At 41.8% G+C, this 16782-nt stretch overlaps 1 protein-coding gene across 1 annotated transcript in view; it reads left to right on the top strand.

Moving 5' to 3' along the window:
* The window catches only part of LOC107287503, a 134721-nt gene that overhangs the window by 53844 nt on the left and 64095 nt on the right, over positions 1-16782 (top strand). The window contains 1 exon segment of the mRNA XM_029284153.1: positions 4589-5367. Coding sequence (XP_029139986.1) covers positions 4589-5367 — 779 coding nt within the window.

Below are 16782 nucleotides of genomic sequence, written 5' to 3'. Positions count from 1 at the left end.
GTATCACCTTTGTTTCCCTCTCCTGAACCTGCTTTTACCTGTCCTTCTAGTGATGTGCCTTGAAATGTTGCCAAAATAAAATAGAAAATACTATGGATGCACTCTTAAGAGGTTCATGGGAAGAGTCATACAGGTAATCCTTGACTTACAACCATAATGGAGCCTGCCTAATAATGGTCGTAAGTCATGACAAGAGTAAACCTTGTGACTGATCCAGTTTTACCACCTTTTTTTTTTGCAATGGTTGTTAAACAAATGTTCCAGTTGTTGGGCAAATCAATTAACTGAACCAATTGTTTGCCAAGGGGCTGGTTTTGCTGAAAAAAGAGATGTAAATTCCTTTGGTTACTTTGGATCAGTCACTTATTCCTGGACTGATCTATCTCATAGGGTTGGAAGAGAATGGAATATATGCTGCTTTGAGTTCCTGAATAAAAGACAAAATATAAATCTAATCAATATTGTTGATGGCAACTTGTTCAATCCTGGATGCGATCTCTCAGCAGTTCCATGGCATTGTTGATTTTGGATAACGTGGCCCTCAGGATTCCCCAACCCAGGTCATTGACTAAAGATCAGACAGGAGCTCCCAACATTTTTACATCTTTCAGCAAGGACTGGAGACCCGGAATTGTGGTGTTTGGAAAGCTCACTTGCCAGTTGATCCAGAAGGATGGTGCGGTGGCTTTCATTAAATGCTCTTGAAAGTGTTATAAAATCCGTTATTGCTAATAGGTAGTGGATTCTGTCCATTTTCTTGTTACACCATGCAGAAAATGCCCACTGGTTATTTCTTGGAAATCCTTCCTGACTTGTCTATAGGTAGGGGATCTTTTCTTCTTTCAGGGTCCTGTCTCTTTTGAGGAAGTGGCTGTGTATTTCACCGAAGAAGAGTGGGATCTTCTAGATTCCAACCAAAGGACCCTCCATGGGGAAATCATGCTGGAGAATGCTAGGAGTGTGGCCTCTGTGGGTAAGGAAGCATCTGGGTTCTGGGTTCAGATAAAGGGAAAAATATTTTCTAGTTAGAAGTAATTTATTCTCTCTTGCTTTCCCCAAGAACTGCCCAAACCAGAATTTGTTTCCTGGTTGGAAGGAGAAGATCCATTCTTCTGGAATTCTGAAGGTGAGAGATCAGCAGGAACCTACTCAATGTTTTGGGGGAAAGTGCCCTGAAGAATCTTTCAGATGGTGTTTTAATATTGCCAAGAGAAATGGACTTTTGGAAGGACTATGTTTTGCCTGATGATTCTGCCTCTTCTTCTCAAATGCATTAATTTCTTGGCACATCGATGGCACAAGGACTGCCCTTCCGGTAGAGCTGTTTCTGACATACTTTCCTAGTTGTGGGAATTGTGGAGGTTTTTTTTTAAAGATCCCTTAACCTTGATAGATCTTTAAAGCAGTGGCCCCCAATCTTTTGGGTCTCAGGGACCGATTCCATGGAGAGAGGTTTTTCCATGGACCGGAGGGGGCATGGTTTTGTGTGCTGCCTGCATCCTATAGATGGGGCTTAGCTTGTTTACGCGGTCCAGTTTCTGGCATTCTGCAGACTGGTGACGGTCCACAGATCGGGGTTTGGGACCCCTTCTCTAAAGAATCCATTTGGCATATCCCTTTTCTGGGGATTCATGGATCCCAATATCTATCCTCCTGTTCTTTCCTCTTTCTGTTATGCAAACTGGAAGGAGGTGAACCTGCAGTGCCATGCTTTGGACTGGCAGTTCTGCCACATGCTTTTTCCAGTTTCATGTGGTCTAGAGATTTGTGATGTCTGCTCAAGAGTAGGAGCTCACAAGATTCACTAATATTCCATTGGAGGGAAAGTGCTTGAAAAGCAGTAGCTCTAAACAAAGATTTCTATGGAGAGTCTCAATCATCCAGGTCACAGTTGTCCCAAAGGTGCTTTTTCACAAGACAACTGGACTTCGTTTTTCTTTGAAGATGTTTTGCTTCTCACCCAAGAAGCTTCTTTAGCTCTGAATAGATGGTGGGGCTACACACAGCACAACATAAGAGAACAAACCCATCAGGACAAGATTCAGCAGTCCATCTGCATTTAAAAGACAAAGGCCACTCTTTCGAAGACAGCAAAGTCCTCATTTTGGACAGAGAGGGCCGCTGATTTGAAAGAGGGGTCAAAGAGGCCATCTATGTCAAAACTGAACAGCCCTCTCTCAGCAGAGGGGGGGATATGACATCATTATCTTCAGTCTACAAGACAGTCCTTTTAGTAGTTCCAAGAAAGCTCCACACCCATTTGCACCACTCAGGTGACCGACAACACAGATAAACCTCCAGATGGCCTCAAGGACTCTCTAAAACAGGGGTGTCAAACTCAATTTCACTGAGGGCCTCATCAGCATTGCAGTTGCCCTCAGGGGGCAGGGTGGGTGTGGCCAGGGTGGGTGCAGCCTACTGGGTGGGCGTGGCCTACTGGGTGGGCGTGACCAGCTCTACATCATTCTTGTCAAGGGTGCCTGTGGGGGCCTGGGCAGGAATGGGACAGATCTGAGGGTCTCTGGCAGAAAGGGGTGGGACCAGGGCAAGTGCCAAGATATGGTCCACTGGAGGAGCCTCACCGTTCCTCTCAGGCCATGCGGGGGGTGCTTATGGAGCTAAGACTGAATGCGTTTCAGCATAGATGGCCACCACAAAATTGTACATTGGCTCCCAACTGGCCTGGGCCAGGGCCAAGGCAGAGGGGGCCGTTCCCTCACTGTTTCCAGGATGGCTTCGCGGGCCACATGAAACCACTTCGCGGGCCGCATCCAGCCCCCGGGCCTTGTGTTTGACATGTCTGCTCTAAAAGAATGCAAATGACCAGCTATCTGCAAGGAGTATAAATCCTTCCATTCCCCACCATCCAGTCAGAGCTGAAGAAGCTTTTTGGATGAAAAGTGAAATATCTTCAAAGAAAAACAAGAAAAGCCAGTTGCCTCATGAAAAAGCATCTTCTAAACCAAGATTCTCTTGGAGAAACTGGCCAACTCAATTTTACAGGCAACCTGGGGAGAATAGGACTCCTCACTGCCAAATTAATGTAGATCAGTGTTACAACATGCATTTATTATTTGACCCAAAAGTCTGAATTCAGATGTGGCCTGATGCATCTAAAATCTGCTGAATGGAAGCTGGTAAAATGGAGATGTTTTCTGTATTGTATGATTTCAGTCTTACAAAATTTACAGTAAATCTTTGTCAGTTATCTTGTTGGGCTGTTGGTGAGTGTATTTGTGTTTGGAACTGATGAGGAGCAGTTGCAAGATTTGGGTTTGGCTAGTCTAGAAAAAAGAAGGACTATGAGTGACATGATAGCAGTATTCCCGTATTTGAGGGGATGCTACAAATAGGAGGGGATCAATTTATTTTCCAAAGCACCAGAGGGCAGGACAAGAAATAATGGATGAAAACTGACCAAAGACAGAAGCAACCTGGAATTAAGGAAAAACTTCCTGACAGTGAGGACAATTAACCAGTGGAACAGTTTGCCACCAGAAATCATGGGTGCTCCATCACTGGAGGTTTTTAAGAAGAGACTGGACAGCCATCTGTCTGAATTGGTATAGGGTCTCTTGCTTGAGCAGGGGTCTAGACTAGAAGACCTCCAAGGTCCCTTCCAGCTCTATTCTGATTCTGAATCCACTTTACATTCTGTTACAGCAGCTTATTCTCATGCAATATGGATTTGCAATAATCTCGGGCTATTTTTTGCCAACCATTCTTCTTTGGGTAAATTTAAACCAATGGCTGGAAGACAACTTTTTTCCAATTGGGCCTTCCTTTTATTGCAGGTTTCCCCCCCCCCATCCCCAGGCTTACACATTTCCTCATTAAATCATATTTTCAAAAATGATATTATCATAAAAAAAATGGGAAAAGTGCGTCTGTACTAAAATCAAGTGAAAATTGGACCTAAAAATATTGTTTGAACTGGCAGCATATTCAAAAACTACCCTGTTTCAGGGCACAGGAGATAAAACTACATAGGCCCCACATGTTGGAATGGGCTGGCCCCTGGAAATATAGAGGGCCTCAGAACTCCTTTAGTTCTAATGGTATTCAATTTCAATGGGCTTTTGATTCATGATGTGATTGTGAATGCAATAATCCCTGGCTATTCTCCCATTTATTATGATTTTTTCTACTGTTGTGTGCTGCCCAAAGCTATGTTTGTGTAGGATACAAACACTGTAAAATAATAAACCAAGAAACATCTTCCCCAAAAGTGCTTTTTCACGAGGCAACTGGACTTTGTTTTTCTTTGAAGACGTTTTGCCTCTCATCCAAGAAGAAATGTCTTCAACGAAAAACAAGAAAGTCTAGCTGCCATTGCACCTTTGGGATAACTATGAGCTGGATGACTGAGAATCTCCATAGACAAGAAACACCCAGAAAAACTGCAGGGAGCATGGAAATGCAGAAATATAGATGCAACTAAGATTATTCTCTAATGATCTTCTCCATTTTTGCTTTAAATTTCTATTTTTTTCTCTCTCTCCAGCAGGTGATGGGCAGAAAACCAAGAAGTGCATGGAGCCCCCTCTGATGTACTTCGATCATAATTTGCTTTCAAGTTCATACACAGGGGAGAAACCCTACAAATGCTTAGAATGTGGAAAGGGCTTTAATATGAGCAGCCACCTGCTTTCTCATCAGAGGACTCACACGGGGAAAAAGTCGTATAAGTGCTTGGAGTGTGGAAAGAGCTTCACACAGAACTTCAGCCTGACAGTCCATCAAAGAACTCACACTGGGGAAAAACCCTATGAATGTGTGGACTGTGGAAAGTGCTTCAGCCGCAGCCAGCATCTCATTCAGCACAGAAGCATCCACACAGGGGAGAAACCATTTCAATGCACTGACTGCGGAAAGTGCTTCAGCCGCAGCCAGCATCTTGCCCAGCATCGAAGTATCCACACAGGAGAGAAACCGTACAAATGCATGGAGTGTGGAAGGCGCTTCAGCAATAGCGGAAGCCTAAATACACACCAGAGAACTCATACTGGAGAGAAACCCTATAAATGCCTCGAGTGTGGGAAGAGCTTCAGCAAGAGCAGTAACCTTACAGCCCATAAGCGGATCCATACGGGGGAGAAGCCCTATCAATGCTTGGAATGTGGGAAGAGCTTCAGCAAGAGAGGGAACCTTTATAAACACCAGACAATCCACACAGGAGAAAAACCTTACAAATGCATGGAATGTGGAAAGAGTTTCCGGATGAGTGGGAATTTTTATAAGCATCAGAGAATCCACACAGGAGAGAAACCATATGAATGTCTGGAATGTAGGAAGCGCTTTGCTCTTAGGCATCAGTTGACTGCGCATCAAAGAACTCATGCTGATGAGAACCCATTTCAATGCTTAGTGTGTGGCGAGGACTTTAAATATAGTGAGCAACTTACTCAGCATGAAACCACCCACACAGCATCCAGCCAAGATGGAGACTTAGTTGGAGAAACTTCAGCTCACTTTGAGACTTCCTATTTCTCTTTGTATCCTGACAATTGTTTAATCTCCTTTATTTGGTCTGGAAACCGGTGATTATTGTCTCTTTTGGTATTTGGGGCAGTTTGTGAATAATCTGAACCAAGAGACATAATAGAGTCATTGTAGTCCTCTCTCCTGGCAACATCTGAATGGAAACAGCTTATAATTGAAAAATAACTACAGCTTCAATCTTTTTTTTTAATGATTGGTAATATTTATATTGTAAACAATGTAGTGGAGAATGGGCTCAGTCAACTGGAAGCCACCCATAACAGAACTGCAGAAGGCAATTACATTCTGTGATTGACCTGGAATCTCATCCAGAAGGGCTTCTAGAAGGCTCTTTTTACAACAGATGTGTGATATGAAATATCAATTCAGACATGAGTGAGAATTGGATTCATCTTTCCACAGATATTCATGGGTGGAGCCAGAAATGCCATATTCATCGGTGTTATGCAAATGTGGCCTGTAATATCTATGTGGCTTCAACTGTTGCCTTTTCTTGTCCCCATTGCATTTATGCGCTTTGATGAATTATGATAGACTTCCTTATCTTAATTTTCAAAGATCTTCTGAACCCTGCTCATGTTAACAGAAAGGCTTAAATGGGATCCATTCAAAATCTCTTAGGATGATGCCAAACAGATGGCTGATAATTGGCAGACTTTTTCAAATGACATCCTTTTGGTGAAGAAGAATCTGAAATATTATATTTTTGTTCCTGCAACTTTCACCATCCAACAGATTTTCCTCCAGATATGGCAGGTTTTATCATCTACTTGGGTTGAAACCTCTTTGGAGAGGCTCGCTCATGATCTGGTCTTAATCGGACACCAGTTCATAATAAAATGTCAATACACTTTTTTCTGATCTAACTGGATCTCTCACTCAGCCAATGAGTCTTTGAAAGCGCTTAAAAGTTACTTAGACTTGTTACAGTTTTATTGTAGTCTTGTAACTTCTATAGTGATGTAAATCTTTTTTACAGAGTTTTCTGTAATTGCAGGTATATAATTTATACTTTTTATCGTGGTTTCTTTTTAAGTATTTTATTGCAGCAGTGAAATAATTTTGCCACCTTTCTGTGTTTAGTAGGAGACTGTAGATAAAGAGGTGCAAAGAATGTTGCCCATGTCACAGAAATAAGGATTTTAAAAACTTTTTTCATCCTCTGACTCTGTTCCCACAATACCTACAACCTTCTATTATTTTTAAATTTAGAAGCTGGGTGACTCCAGGACAATTTTGGGAGACTAACACTTTAAAAAAGAAAACAAGAATCATGTATGTCCAGACAAGCCATACCACATGGACCATAAAAATGCAAATGAGAGACCTAAATGTATTTTCTTGCTGTCTGTAGGTCCCAAACTGTGTGTTGGCAGTTTGTAATCACAGATGATTTGGTCTGCATAATCATGGCCATTTCAGCCATTCCCCCCTTGCTACTAAGAAGGGAGGGAGGCTTCTGCTTCCTGCCTTATTTCCTTTTTTTTATCCAAACAAAATAATTTTTAAAAAGCAAAAAAAATGCATATGACTTGATTCAGGATGGAATTGCCATGGTCAAATTCAGGGAGATTATCTGCCTTCTGCTCATATCTGCTTGGGTTTATTTACATCACTTATCTCTGCTGAAGATGCATATGAAAATTGAAAAGGACATAGAGACAGCATTCCTAGAAAAAGCCCAGTTTTGCAGCATTTCTAAGACTAGAAATTTAAGTAACCTCAAAAGTGGAAGATTCTACCCTGTTTGGTTGGATGGAGTTAGTTTAACCTAGGGATGTACCAGATAGTCTAGAATCTAGATAAACAAAATGGGTTTCTTTATTTTAAAAGCCAACTGAAATACAACTCTAGTTAAAAGATATTCATGATGAATTAAAAGTGGAAAAGACACAGAAATCAGGGAAGATCATGTGGAATACACTGTGCTGAGAACTGTTCACGGGAGAGAGAAAATAATGAACGCAGCCTCCTTGCATTCAGCACATAACATTGCTCTAGGATCCCTTGAATTTTGTTTCAGACCAAACCTAGAACCACCAAGATGTTTCTGTTGAACCATGGCCAACACAAAATAGTTTCACAGAAGTTGGAAAACACAGTGGTTTGTTTTGGGTTCCAAACCAAATACATGTTGTTTTATGTCAGTCCTGATTGGATCTCTTTAGGGCTAAATCTAATCTGACTCAATTTTAAGTGTATGTTGTAGAGATAGAGCTTCTTTTTAAAATGTTCTTTGCTTTTATCAGTCATATGATGAATTGTTATGCTCTTACATTGTTTTTCCAGCTGGAGTTCATGAAGAATACATTCTTGTTTTTTTGTTCTTAATATTTATAGTAATTATTTATGGTAGCTTCCTTTGTAATAAAAAGTTGAAAGGATTGTAGTTGCCTTCCAAATGTTTACAAATGTTAGCTAAGTTGAAAAAGGGGAAGGATCAACTGACACAGCCTGTTTCCAAGAGATTTTTCACTTTTTCAATGGGAAATAAATTTTACTAAATGACAAGGCAAGGATGTATTTATTGGAAGCAAGACAGAAATGATGCTATTTTAATTAGGAAATCCTGTTTTATCTGTTGATCAAGATTTTCCCAATGAAGTAGAGTTGCTGTTTGATAACCTAGTCTTTAATTGGGAAAGTAGAAAGAGAACAACTGCAGCAAGATGTATGGACTTGATTACAAACAGTGAATTCACCTTTGAGATAGCTAAAAGGCCAAGTTGAAGACAGATCTTCCTGGAAAAAATTCATGTGGTCACTAAGAGTCAACATACTTGTGGCATGTAATTAACATTTGATTGGTATATCAACTCAGAATACATGTGGTCCAGCTGAGTGTTTCAAGCAAGTAGATATTTGGTTTCAACATCTGTACACTGTGAATGTTGACCATATTATAATTAGTTTCAATTCCAATTTTGGATGATTTTCTAAATTGCAGTATCCTTAAACACTCCATCTAAATTACCAAAACTGTTTTCTAGCTCTAAACACTAAAAGTCTTCCATATTTAATGTGTGTGAATGTTTCTTCAGTAACGTGAACTGCGCTTATTTTTAGTATGGTGTTTTCCTGCATACTGTCATGTGTGATACATTTTATAAATTCTTCCAAAAGTTCATTTAAATCGGGTTAACTCAAAATTCCACTGAAGCATAAACTGTGTATTATGGCACAGGAAGCAGTCCAAGCAAACATTAAAAAGGTGGGGAGAAAATACATTTTCTTTGAAATTGAAAACAGAAAATGACCCACTTAATTTTAATGGGAATTGATCAGCATATCTGTTTGCTCTCTTGAAACGCAGAAGTTGCTTTGATTGTACAACTGTCTCAGATGCGAAAACATTCTTGGGCCACTTCCCACTGAATTCATGAACTGTAGATTATTTTGTTCTCCCCCCCCCAAAAAAAGAAAAGTGTATTAATGATGAAAAACTTTATAGAAATAGAATATGATTAGAAGATAGCAAGAGCAAGAGCACTTAAGACTTACACTGTATGCTGCTTCATAAGATACCCATGAAGTCTGCAGTTGTTAGGAATTTGAATTCCCAAGTACTGGATCTGAGGAAAGAAGGGCATTTTTTTAATCTATAAAGCTTCCATTAGGGATTAGGCCAACATGACTTGCATTAAACATTATTGTTGGCAAAGGAGTCAGAAGAATCTTTATAAATTGATTGGGTTTTAATTTAGAAATGCCCATCTGTGAAATCCTATATCCTGCAAGATATATAGGAGCGCGCACCAAAATGATTTAGGGTGCAAGTCTTACAAATAACTATCCAGAAATGCGCTTTTGCCGCACACAGGGAAAAGAAAAAACAATTTGATGGGAGGGAAATCTTAGCAAATCTCAGGGAGGCCATTTGGGATATTTTTTGGCTCTCCAATACAGGGATCAAAAGTGTCTTACTTGGACTCAAAAGCCCTAAAACCTGCCCATTTGGTTGAGTTTTTGTATTTGCCGCAAGACGTTTATTTTAATAAAGGAAAGCTTACCAATAAAACTGTAAATTACCACATGCCTTTAATCTTAAACTATTTTCCATCATAGCCATCCATTTCCTATAGGCCCTCTCTCCACTAAATTCCATAAAAATCCAGTTTCACTATATTCTCATACCTTTCCATTCGGTATCTCCGAAATATTTGCTTATGGCGGACTTCTCTAATTCTGTCGTATTAATAATGACCGTCTGTCTCATTTTCCCACCGAGCTCAAGTTTGGTGTTTTTTTTTATCTTTTTCAGTTTCTGTTTTCTAGTTTTGTTCGGTTTAATTCATCTTTCTTCGCCTTTTCGGCCCGGTTCCTCCTGACTCTCGTCTGAGGGAAACTTTCCCCTCAGGCCGATCCTTGAGGGAAGCCAAAAAGCGCCTCTCCCTCCCGGGTTTCCTCAGCTGCTGCCTCTTTCCCAGCTGCCTCTCTTGAATTTAATTCAATTTAATTTGAATTTCACTCTTTTCTGGAATCTGGACTTTGGGTCTCTTCCTTCTGCCTTTCTCTCAGGAGCTTCGCGCCGTCAGAACTCACAAACGGCCGTTTACTTCTTCCCGCCTTCTGCCAACGGTTCTGTTTGATTGGCAGCTGCGTAGTCCTGACGACAGGGGCGGGCCAAAAAGGGAGGAGGAGGAGGGAGAGGCGGCTTAGAACCTGCTGCGTCTGTCTGCCCGTCCTTTCACAGGTGACTGACTCTTCCGGGATATAATATATATATATAATATATTAAATGGTACAGAATTAGAGCATTCCCTTTAAAAGATGGATCCAGCTTCTGCTCCTCCTCGGAAAATTCAGCAATTTATGTATGTTTTATTTAGGCAAGAAAAACCAAATGTATAGGTATAAGTATAGGGGGTACCATGCTCAATAGTAGTAACTGTGAGAGGGATCTTGGAGCCCTAGTGGACAATCACTTAAATATGAGCCAGCAGTGTGCTGCAGCTGCCAAAAAAGCCAACACAATCTGAGGCTGCATTAACAGGGACAGAATCAAGATCATGCGAAGTATTAATACCACTTTACAATGCCTTAGTAAGGCCCCACTTGGAATACTGCATCCAGTTTTGGTCACTATGATGTAAAAAAAGATGTTGAGACTAGAAAAAGTACAGAGAAGAGCAACAAAGATGATCAGGGGACTGGAGGCTAAAACATATAAGGAACGGTTGCTGGAATTGGGTATGTCTAGTTTAACGAAGAGAAGGACGAGGGGGGACAGGATAGCAGTGTTCCAATATCTCAGGGGCTGCCACAAAGAAGAGGGAGTCAAGCTATTCTCCAAAACATCTGAAGGCAGGACAAGAAGCAATGGATGGAAATTAATCAAGGAGAGAATCAACCTAGAACTAAGAAGAAATTTCATCACTGTGAGAACAATTAATCAGTGGAACAACTTACCTCCAGAAGTTGTGAATGCTCCAACACTGGAAGTTTTTAAGAAGAAATTGGACAATCATTTGTCTGAAATGGTATAGGGTTTCCTGCCTGAGCAGTGGGTAGAAGACCTCCAAGATCCCTTACAATTCTGTTATTCTATTGTATCCATCTCACATTTACTATTATTATGCCAGGTACCACCTATATCATGGGTCTTCAAACCTGGCCCTTTTATAACTTGTGGACTTCAACTCCCAGAATTCTTCAGCCAGTGTGCCTGGCTGAGGAATTCTGGGAGTTGAAGTCAAGTCATAAAAAGGGAAAGGGCCAAGTTTGAAGACCTCTGACCTATACTATACCTGTACATTTGGTTTTTCTTGCCTAAATGTAAAAGAGCAACAAGGATGATTAGGGAGGCTTTACTAAACCATATGTAGAATGGTTGCAGGAATAGGGTATGGCTAGTTTAATGAAAAGAAGAATTGGGGTGACATGATAGCAGTGTTCTGATATTTGAAGGGTTGTCACAAAGAAGAGGGAGTCAGTCTATTCTCCAAAGCACCTGAGGGCAGGAGAAGAAGCAATGGATGGAAACTAATTGTTAAGATATTACAATTTAGTGGTTGGAGCAGTGAGGTTGTGCAGTGAACCAGAATACATAGTTGTGACTGATTGGTGGTTCCTGTGGGGGGGGGAGTTTTCCTGTTTTCCCGCCTTTTTCTTTTGTGTGCCCTGTGATTTACCTGATGATGTTCCTGGTTGACTGACTATCTTGTTTGCTCGGTATATAGTTGTAAAATATATTTATGTAAAACTACAAGTTTGTGTCAGTGTCTCTGACTCCATTTGGACACCGGCTGGGCAATTCCCTGACACTAATCAAGGAGAGAAGCAACCTAGAACTAAGGAGAAATTTCCTGACAGTTTGTTCAAGCTTGGTTTTCTTTTTCTGCAAACATCTATTTACCAAAGTAGACAACATAATTAATGCTTTGGTTTTATGTGTGGCAGCTTGTCATATTTGTCTTGATCAGGGTTCTTGGTTCCAATGGACCTGTGCATTGTTTCATCTTAGACTGTTCCTATTTTGTTGGTTCTCACTTGTTTATGTGTTGATTGCTTGGCATGTGCTATGCTTCTTTCTTGGATCTAAAATTTGTAGACTAGATTTATATCTGCATGCTGTTAATGGCTGATCAATCCAAATGCCTAGCTTATCTTGCATTTTAAGATTTAGCTTGATAATTACACTTTCCCAGTTGAATATGTGATTAAATTTGTTTATGCTGCATTGTGAAATTCAAGACCCAAAGATTCTTTTTCACAAGGAATGTTCCCTATCATCCAGTCAGAGCTGAAGAAGCTTCTTGCAAGCGAAACGTCTTCAAAGAAAAACAAGAAAGTCCAGTTGCCTGGTGAAAAAGCATCTTTGGGACAACTATGATCTGGATGACTGTGACTCTCCATAGACATGAAATTCAAGAATTTTAAATACTGTATATCTTTGAACTCCCAATTGGGGTTCATAGATACCTCCTGCTATTTATCCTATTTCACAGTTTTTGCATTAGATGTTGTAAATAATTCCTGTTCTGTCTTCTTGACTTGTTGAATCTTTTGAGTTGGCTTGAAATGTTATGGAGAAATTTTGTTGGTTTGAAGGCTACTGTGATGCCTAGTGGTTGAAATATTCTGCTGACGGCTTCTGAGATATTTTGGTATATGGACAAATTACTCTTTTCCTGGGTTAGGATGGTGGTATTTTTTGGCTATCTGAGGAGATATTATTTTTTTTATGAAGTTGTATGAGTTGCATTGAAGCTTGCTGTAAAGGTAGCCTGCTTTTTCTTTCTGCTTGAAGTTCTGGGCTCCTGCAAAGTGTTTTTGCTCATCAAATTATTTAATCTCACAACACAGGGTTATACATTTAACACATAGAAACACTTGGTCAAATATTTCCAGTTTTCCATTTAATCTGATTGTATATCCTATTGGATCCCAGGCTAAAACATTTGTGAAGGCTTGTCATAAATATACTTTCAAGGTCAGAAGCCCTCTTGCTTTAGCCATAATTGTTCAAAGCACTGAGGATCTTTTAGGTGCATGTTTCAGGTTATTTTTAAGAATAAAAGCCCTGATCCTTGGTTAAAGCACAGAAAAGCCAATTTTGGGCTATTTTAAGAGTTAAACTGAAGCAGTTATCCCAAGCTTGAATTAAAGCAGTTCGGATATCAACATCCCAACTGACATAGAGTCCCAAACCTGCTTTTCTTTGGATTTGGGGAAAATGTTCATCTTATGAATCTTTGCTAGAGAAGAGCTCATAAAGAGAAACATTAAAGAAACCCAGTCTGTGAATTTTCCTTGTCAATTTCCTCTCCTTCAGGAGAGTCTCCAGAGATACCTCCATATAGACCCAACATAAGGTCTAAATCCCCTTTTTGGCAGGCGATGCTAGGTGACATGTCGTCCCTGCTCTTCCCTGATTCTTATTCCATGCACAGAATTGTCTTTTTTTTTCACCTTGGAAGATAAGACTCACATTTACTGTTTCCTGTCTTTACGCCGTCACTCAAAGGGTTAAAGAGAGAGACTGTTCCTGCCTAGAGAAGTAAAACTCTAGCAAGGATCCTCACTTCCTCCCAACCTGTTCCCATTTTGGGTAGTTTTTTTTCTGGGCATGCTCACTTGGCTTCCCAAAGTGAAATTGCTTTGCAGAGGGCACCCCCTGGTGGCACTTTCCTATAGCATCTGCAAGAGTCCAGGGATAGAATTGTGAAAATTGGGAGGGTGGGGTGAAAGATGGAATACAAAAGACTTGTGTTCATGCCAAGTCTTGCTGTCTTGTCTCATCATGTAGAGCAGGCATCACTAATCCCTGGTCGGTGGACCAGTACCGGGCCGCACAAACAAGCAAAGCCCCATCCGCGAGATGCAGGCAGGACACAAAACCAAGCACCCTCCGGTCCGTGGAAAAACCTCTCTCCGTGGAACTGGTCCCTGGTGCCCAAAAGGTTGGGGACCTCTGATGTAGAGGGTGTTCCTAAGAGGGATGAATGAAAAACATCAAGAAAATATGCAAAAAAAGATATACTTCCAGTCCGGGACGCCCAAGGCATAACAGCCATCCCAGCCGCCCAGGGACAGGCACCTCTATTAAGCAGAAGTGATACAGGAAGATGCTGGAGGCAAATGAGCACTTTAGTGACAGTGGCAAAGGCATCCATTCAGACTGTGCAAAAGGCCAGGATAAAGATCAGGGTAGGCTGGATAGCCATTCGTCTGAAATGGTAGACCTTGGAGTCCTAGTGGACAATCACCTAAATATGAGCCAGCCGTGTGCTGCAGCTGCCAAAAAGGCCAACACAGTGCTGGGCTGCATTAACAAAGGGATAGAATCAAGATCACGTGAAGTATTAATACCACTTTACAAGGCCTTGGTAAGGCCACACTTGGAATCCTGCATCCAGTTTTGGTCACCATGATGTAAAAAAGATGTTGAGACTCTAGAAAGAGTACAGAGAAGAGCAACAAAGATGATTAGGGGACTGGAGGCTAAAAGATACAAGGAACGGTTGCTGGAATTGGGTATGTCTAGTTTAATGAAGAGAAGGACGAGGGGGGACATGATAGCAGTCTTCCAGTATCTCAGGGGCTGCCACAAAGAAGAGGGAGTCAAGCTATTCTCCAAAGCGCCTGAAGGCAGGACAAGAAGCAATGGATGGAAACTAACCAAAGAGAGAAGCAACCTAGAACTAAGGAGAAACTTTCTGACAGTGAGAACAATTAACCAGTGGAACAACCTGCCTCCAGAAGTGGTGAATGCTCCAACACTGGAGCTTTTTAAGAAGAGACTGGACAGCCATTTGTCCGAAATGGTATAGGGTTTCCTGCCTGAGCAGGGGGTTGGACTAGATGACCTCTAAGGTCCCTTCCAACTTTACTATTATTATTATTATTACTTGGGTAGGGGGTTGGACTGGAAGACCTCCCAACTCTATTATTCTGTTCTGTTATTCTTCCTAAGATCATGTATATCCATCTCATCAAGGCCAAAGAAAGTCCAGAATGGTATAGGACAGTGGTGGCGAACCTGTGGCACGCGTGCCAGAGGCGGCACTCGGAGCCCTCTCTGTGGGCACATGTGCCGTTGCCCCAGCCTCGCCTCCCCCCACGACCCCCTCCTCACTAGCAGCCGCCCTGGAGAAGAGTCACCCCCGAGCGTGGCCCACGCGGAGCAGCGCAGCCAAGGACATGGCAGCCAGGCAGCATAGACAAGACTCTGCCCTCACGGCCCATCCCGCACAGTTGATGCTGCGGGGCGTGGCAGAGGGCGTGGCCGCCATGGCACTGCTGGGCTGCCTGGGCGATCTGCAGCGGGCCCTGGAGGTGGTGAGTGGCCCTGCGGGCAGGCGAGGTGGGGGACGGGGCAGGGGCAGGGGGTGGAGTGGGGGTGGGCACTCAGTCTCTAAAAGGGCACTCGATCTCTAAAAGGTTCGCCATCACTGGTATAGGATCTCCTGCCAAGGGGTAGGTGTTGGAGTAGAAGACCTCCAAGGTGCCGTCCAATCTGATTATTCTGTGTTCTATTTTTTACAAGCCATGACATTCGATGGGGACACAAGTTGGATCTGAAGATAGGAAAAGCATTGATGCTTTTGATTATTTGCTGTTGGACAACACTCTTGAAAATAACATGGACCTCTATAAGAAAACGAAGAATATAGAATAATACAGTTGGAAAGGAACTTGGAGGTCTTCTAGTCTAACCCCCTGCTCAAGCAGGAGACCCTATGCCATTCTGGACAAATGGCTCTCCAGTTTCTTCTTAAAAGCCTCCAGTGATGGAGCACCCACAACTTCCGAAGGCAAGCTGTTCCATTGGTTAATTATCCTCGCTGTTAGGAAGTTTCTCCTTATTTCCAGGTTGCTTCTCTCCTTGACTAGTTTCCATCCATTGCTTCTTGTCCTGCTTTGGAAAATAGTTTGACCCCCCTCATCTTTGTAGGAGTCCTTCAAATATTGGAACACTGCTATCATGTCTCCCCTAGTCCTCATTTTCACTAATATACCCAATGCCTGCAACCATTCTTTGTATGATTTAGCCTCCAGCCCCCCAAGCATCTTTGTTGCTCTTTTCTGCATTCTTTCCAAATATCTTTTTTATATTGTGGTGACCTGAGCTGGATGCAGTATTCCAGTTCCAGCTCTAGTACCACTTTGCAAATTCCAGTATTGGTAAAGCAGTACTAGAATTTCACACGATAGCAATAGCAATAGCACTCAAACTTACATATTGTTTCCTAGTGCTTTACAGCCCTCTCTGATTTACAGAGTCAGCACATTTGCCCCCAACAATCTGGGTCCTCATTTTACCAACTTTGGAAGAATGGAAGGCTGAGTCAACCTTGAACCAATCAGGATCGAACTGCTGACAGTGGGCAGAATTAGCCTGCAATCCTGCATTGATTCTGTCCCTCTATTAATGCAGCCTGGAACTGTATTGGCTTCTCAGCTATTGCCGCATACTATTGGCTCATAGTTAAGTGACCGATCACTAGGACTCCAAGATCTCGCACACAGTTATTGCCTAAGTGTAAAACCTTACTTTTTATCTATGTTGAATTTCACTTTGTTAGATGAAATTAGATCATCTAACTTAGGCAAATTAGATCTAAATCAGATCAAATCTAATTTAAATTAGATCATCTAAATCAGATCACCATTAGATGAATTAGATCGTCGAACAAGCCAAGCCAGAGTCCTCACCCAAGGCACGAATGACCAGGTTCAAATGATCTTACTTCGGACCCAGTCCTCCGCAACTGGCTCTGATGCTGGGAAAGGTGGAAGAAAGGAGAAGAGGAGGAGGAGGACCAGTGGCAAGGTGAA

Source organism: Protobothrops mucrosquamatus, unplaced genomic scaffold (assembly GCF_001527695.2).
Source record: "Protobothrops mucrosquamatus isolate PMUCROS unplaced genomic scaffold, P.Mucros_1.0 scaffold395, whole genome shotgun sequence".
In the NCBI taxonomy this organism is placed as follows: Eukaryota; Metazoa; Chordata; class Lepidosauria; order Squamata; family Viperidae; genus Protobothrops; species Protobothrops mucrosquamatus.
The sequence above is the reverse complement of the archived record's forward strand: the minus strand, read 5'-3'. Positions and strand labels throughout refer to the sequence as shown.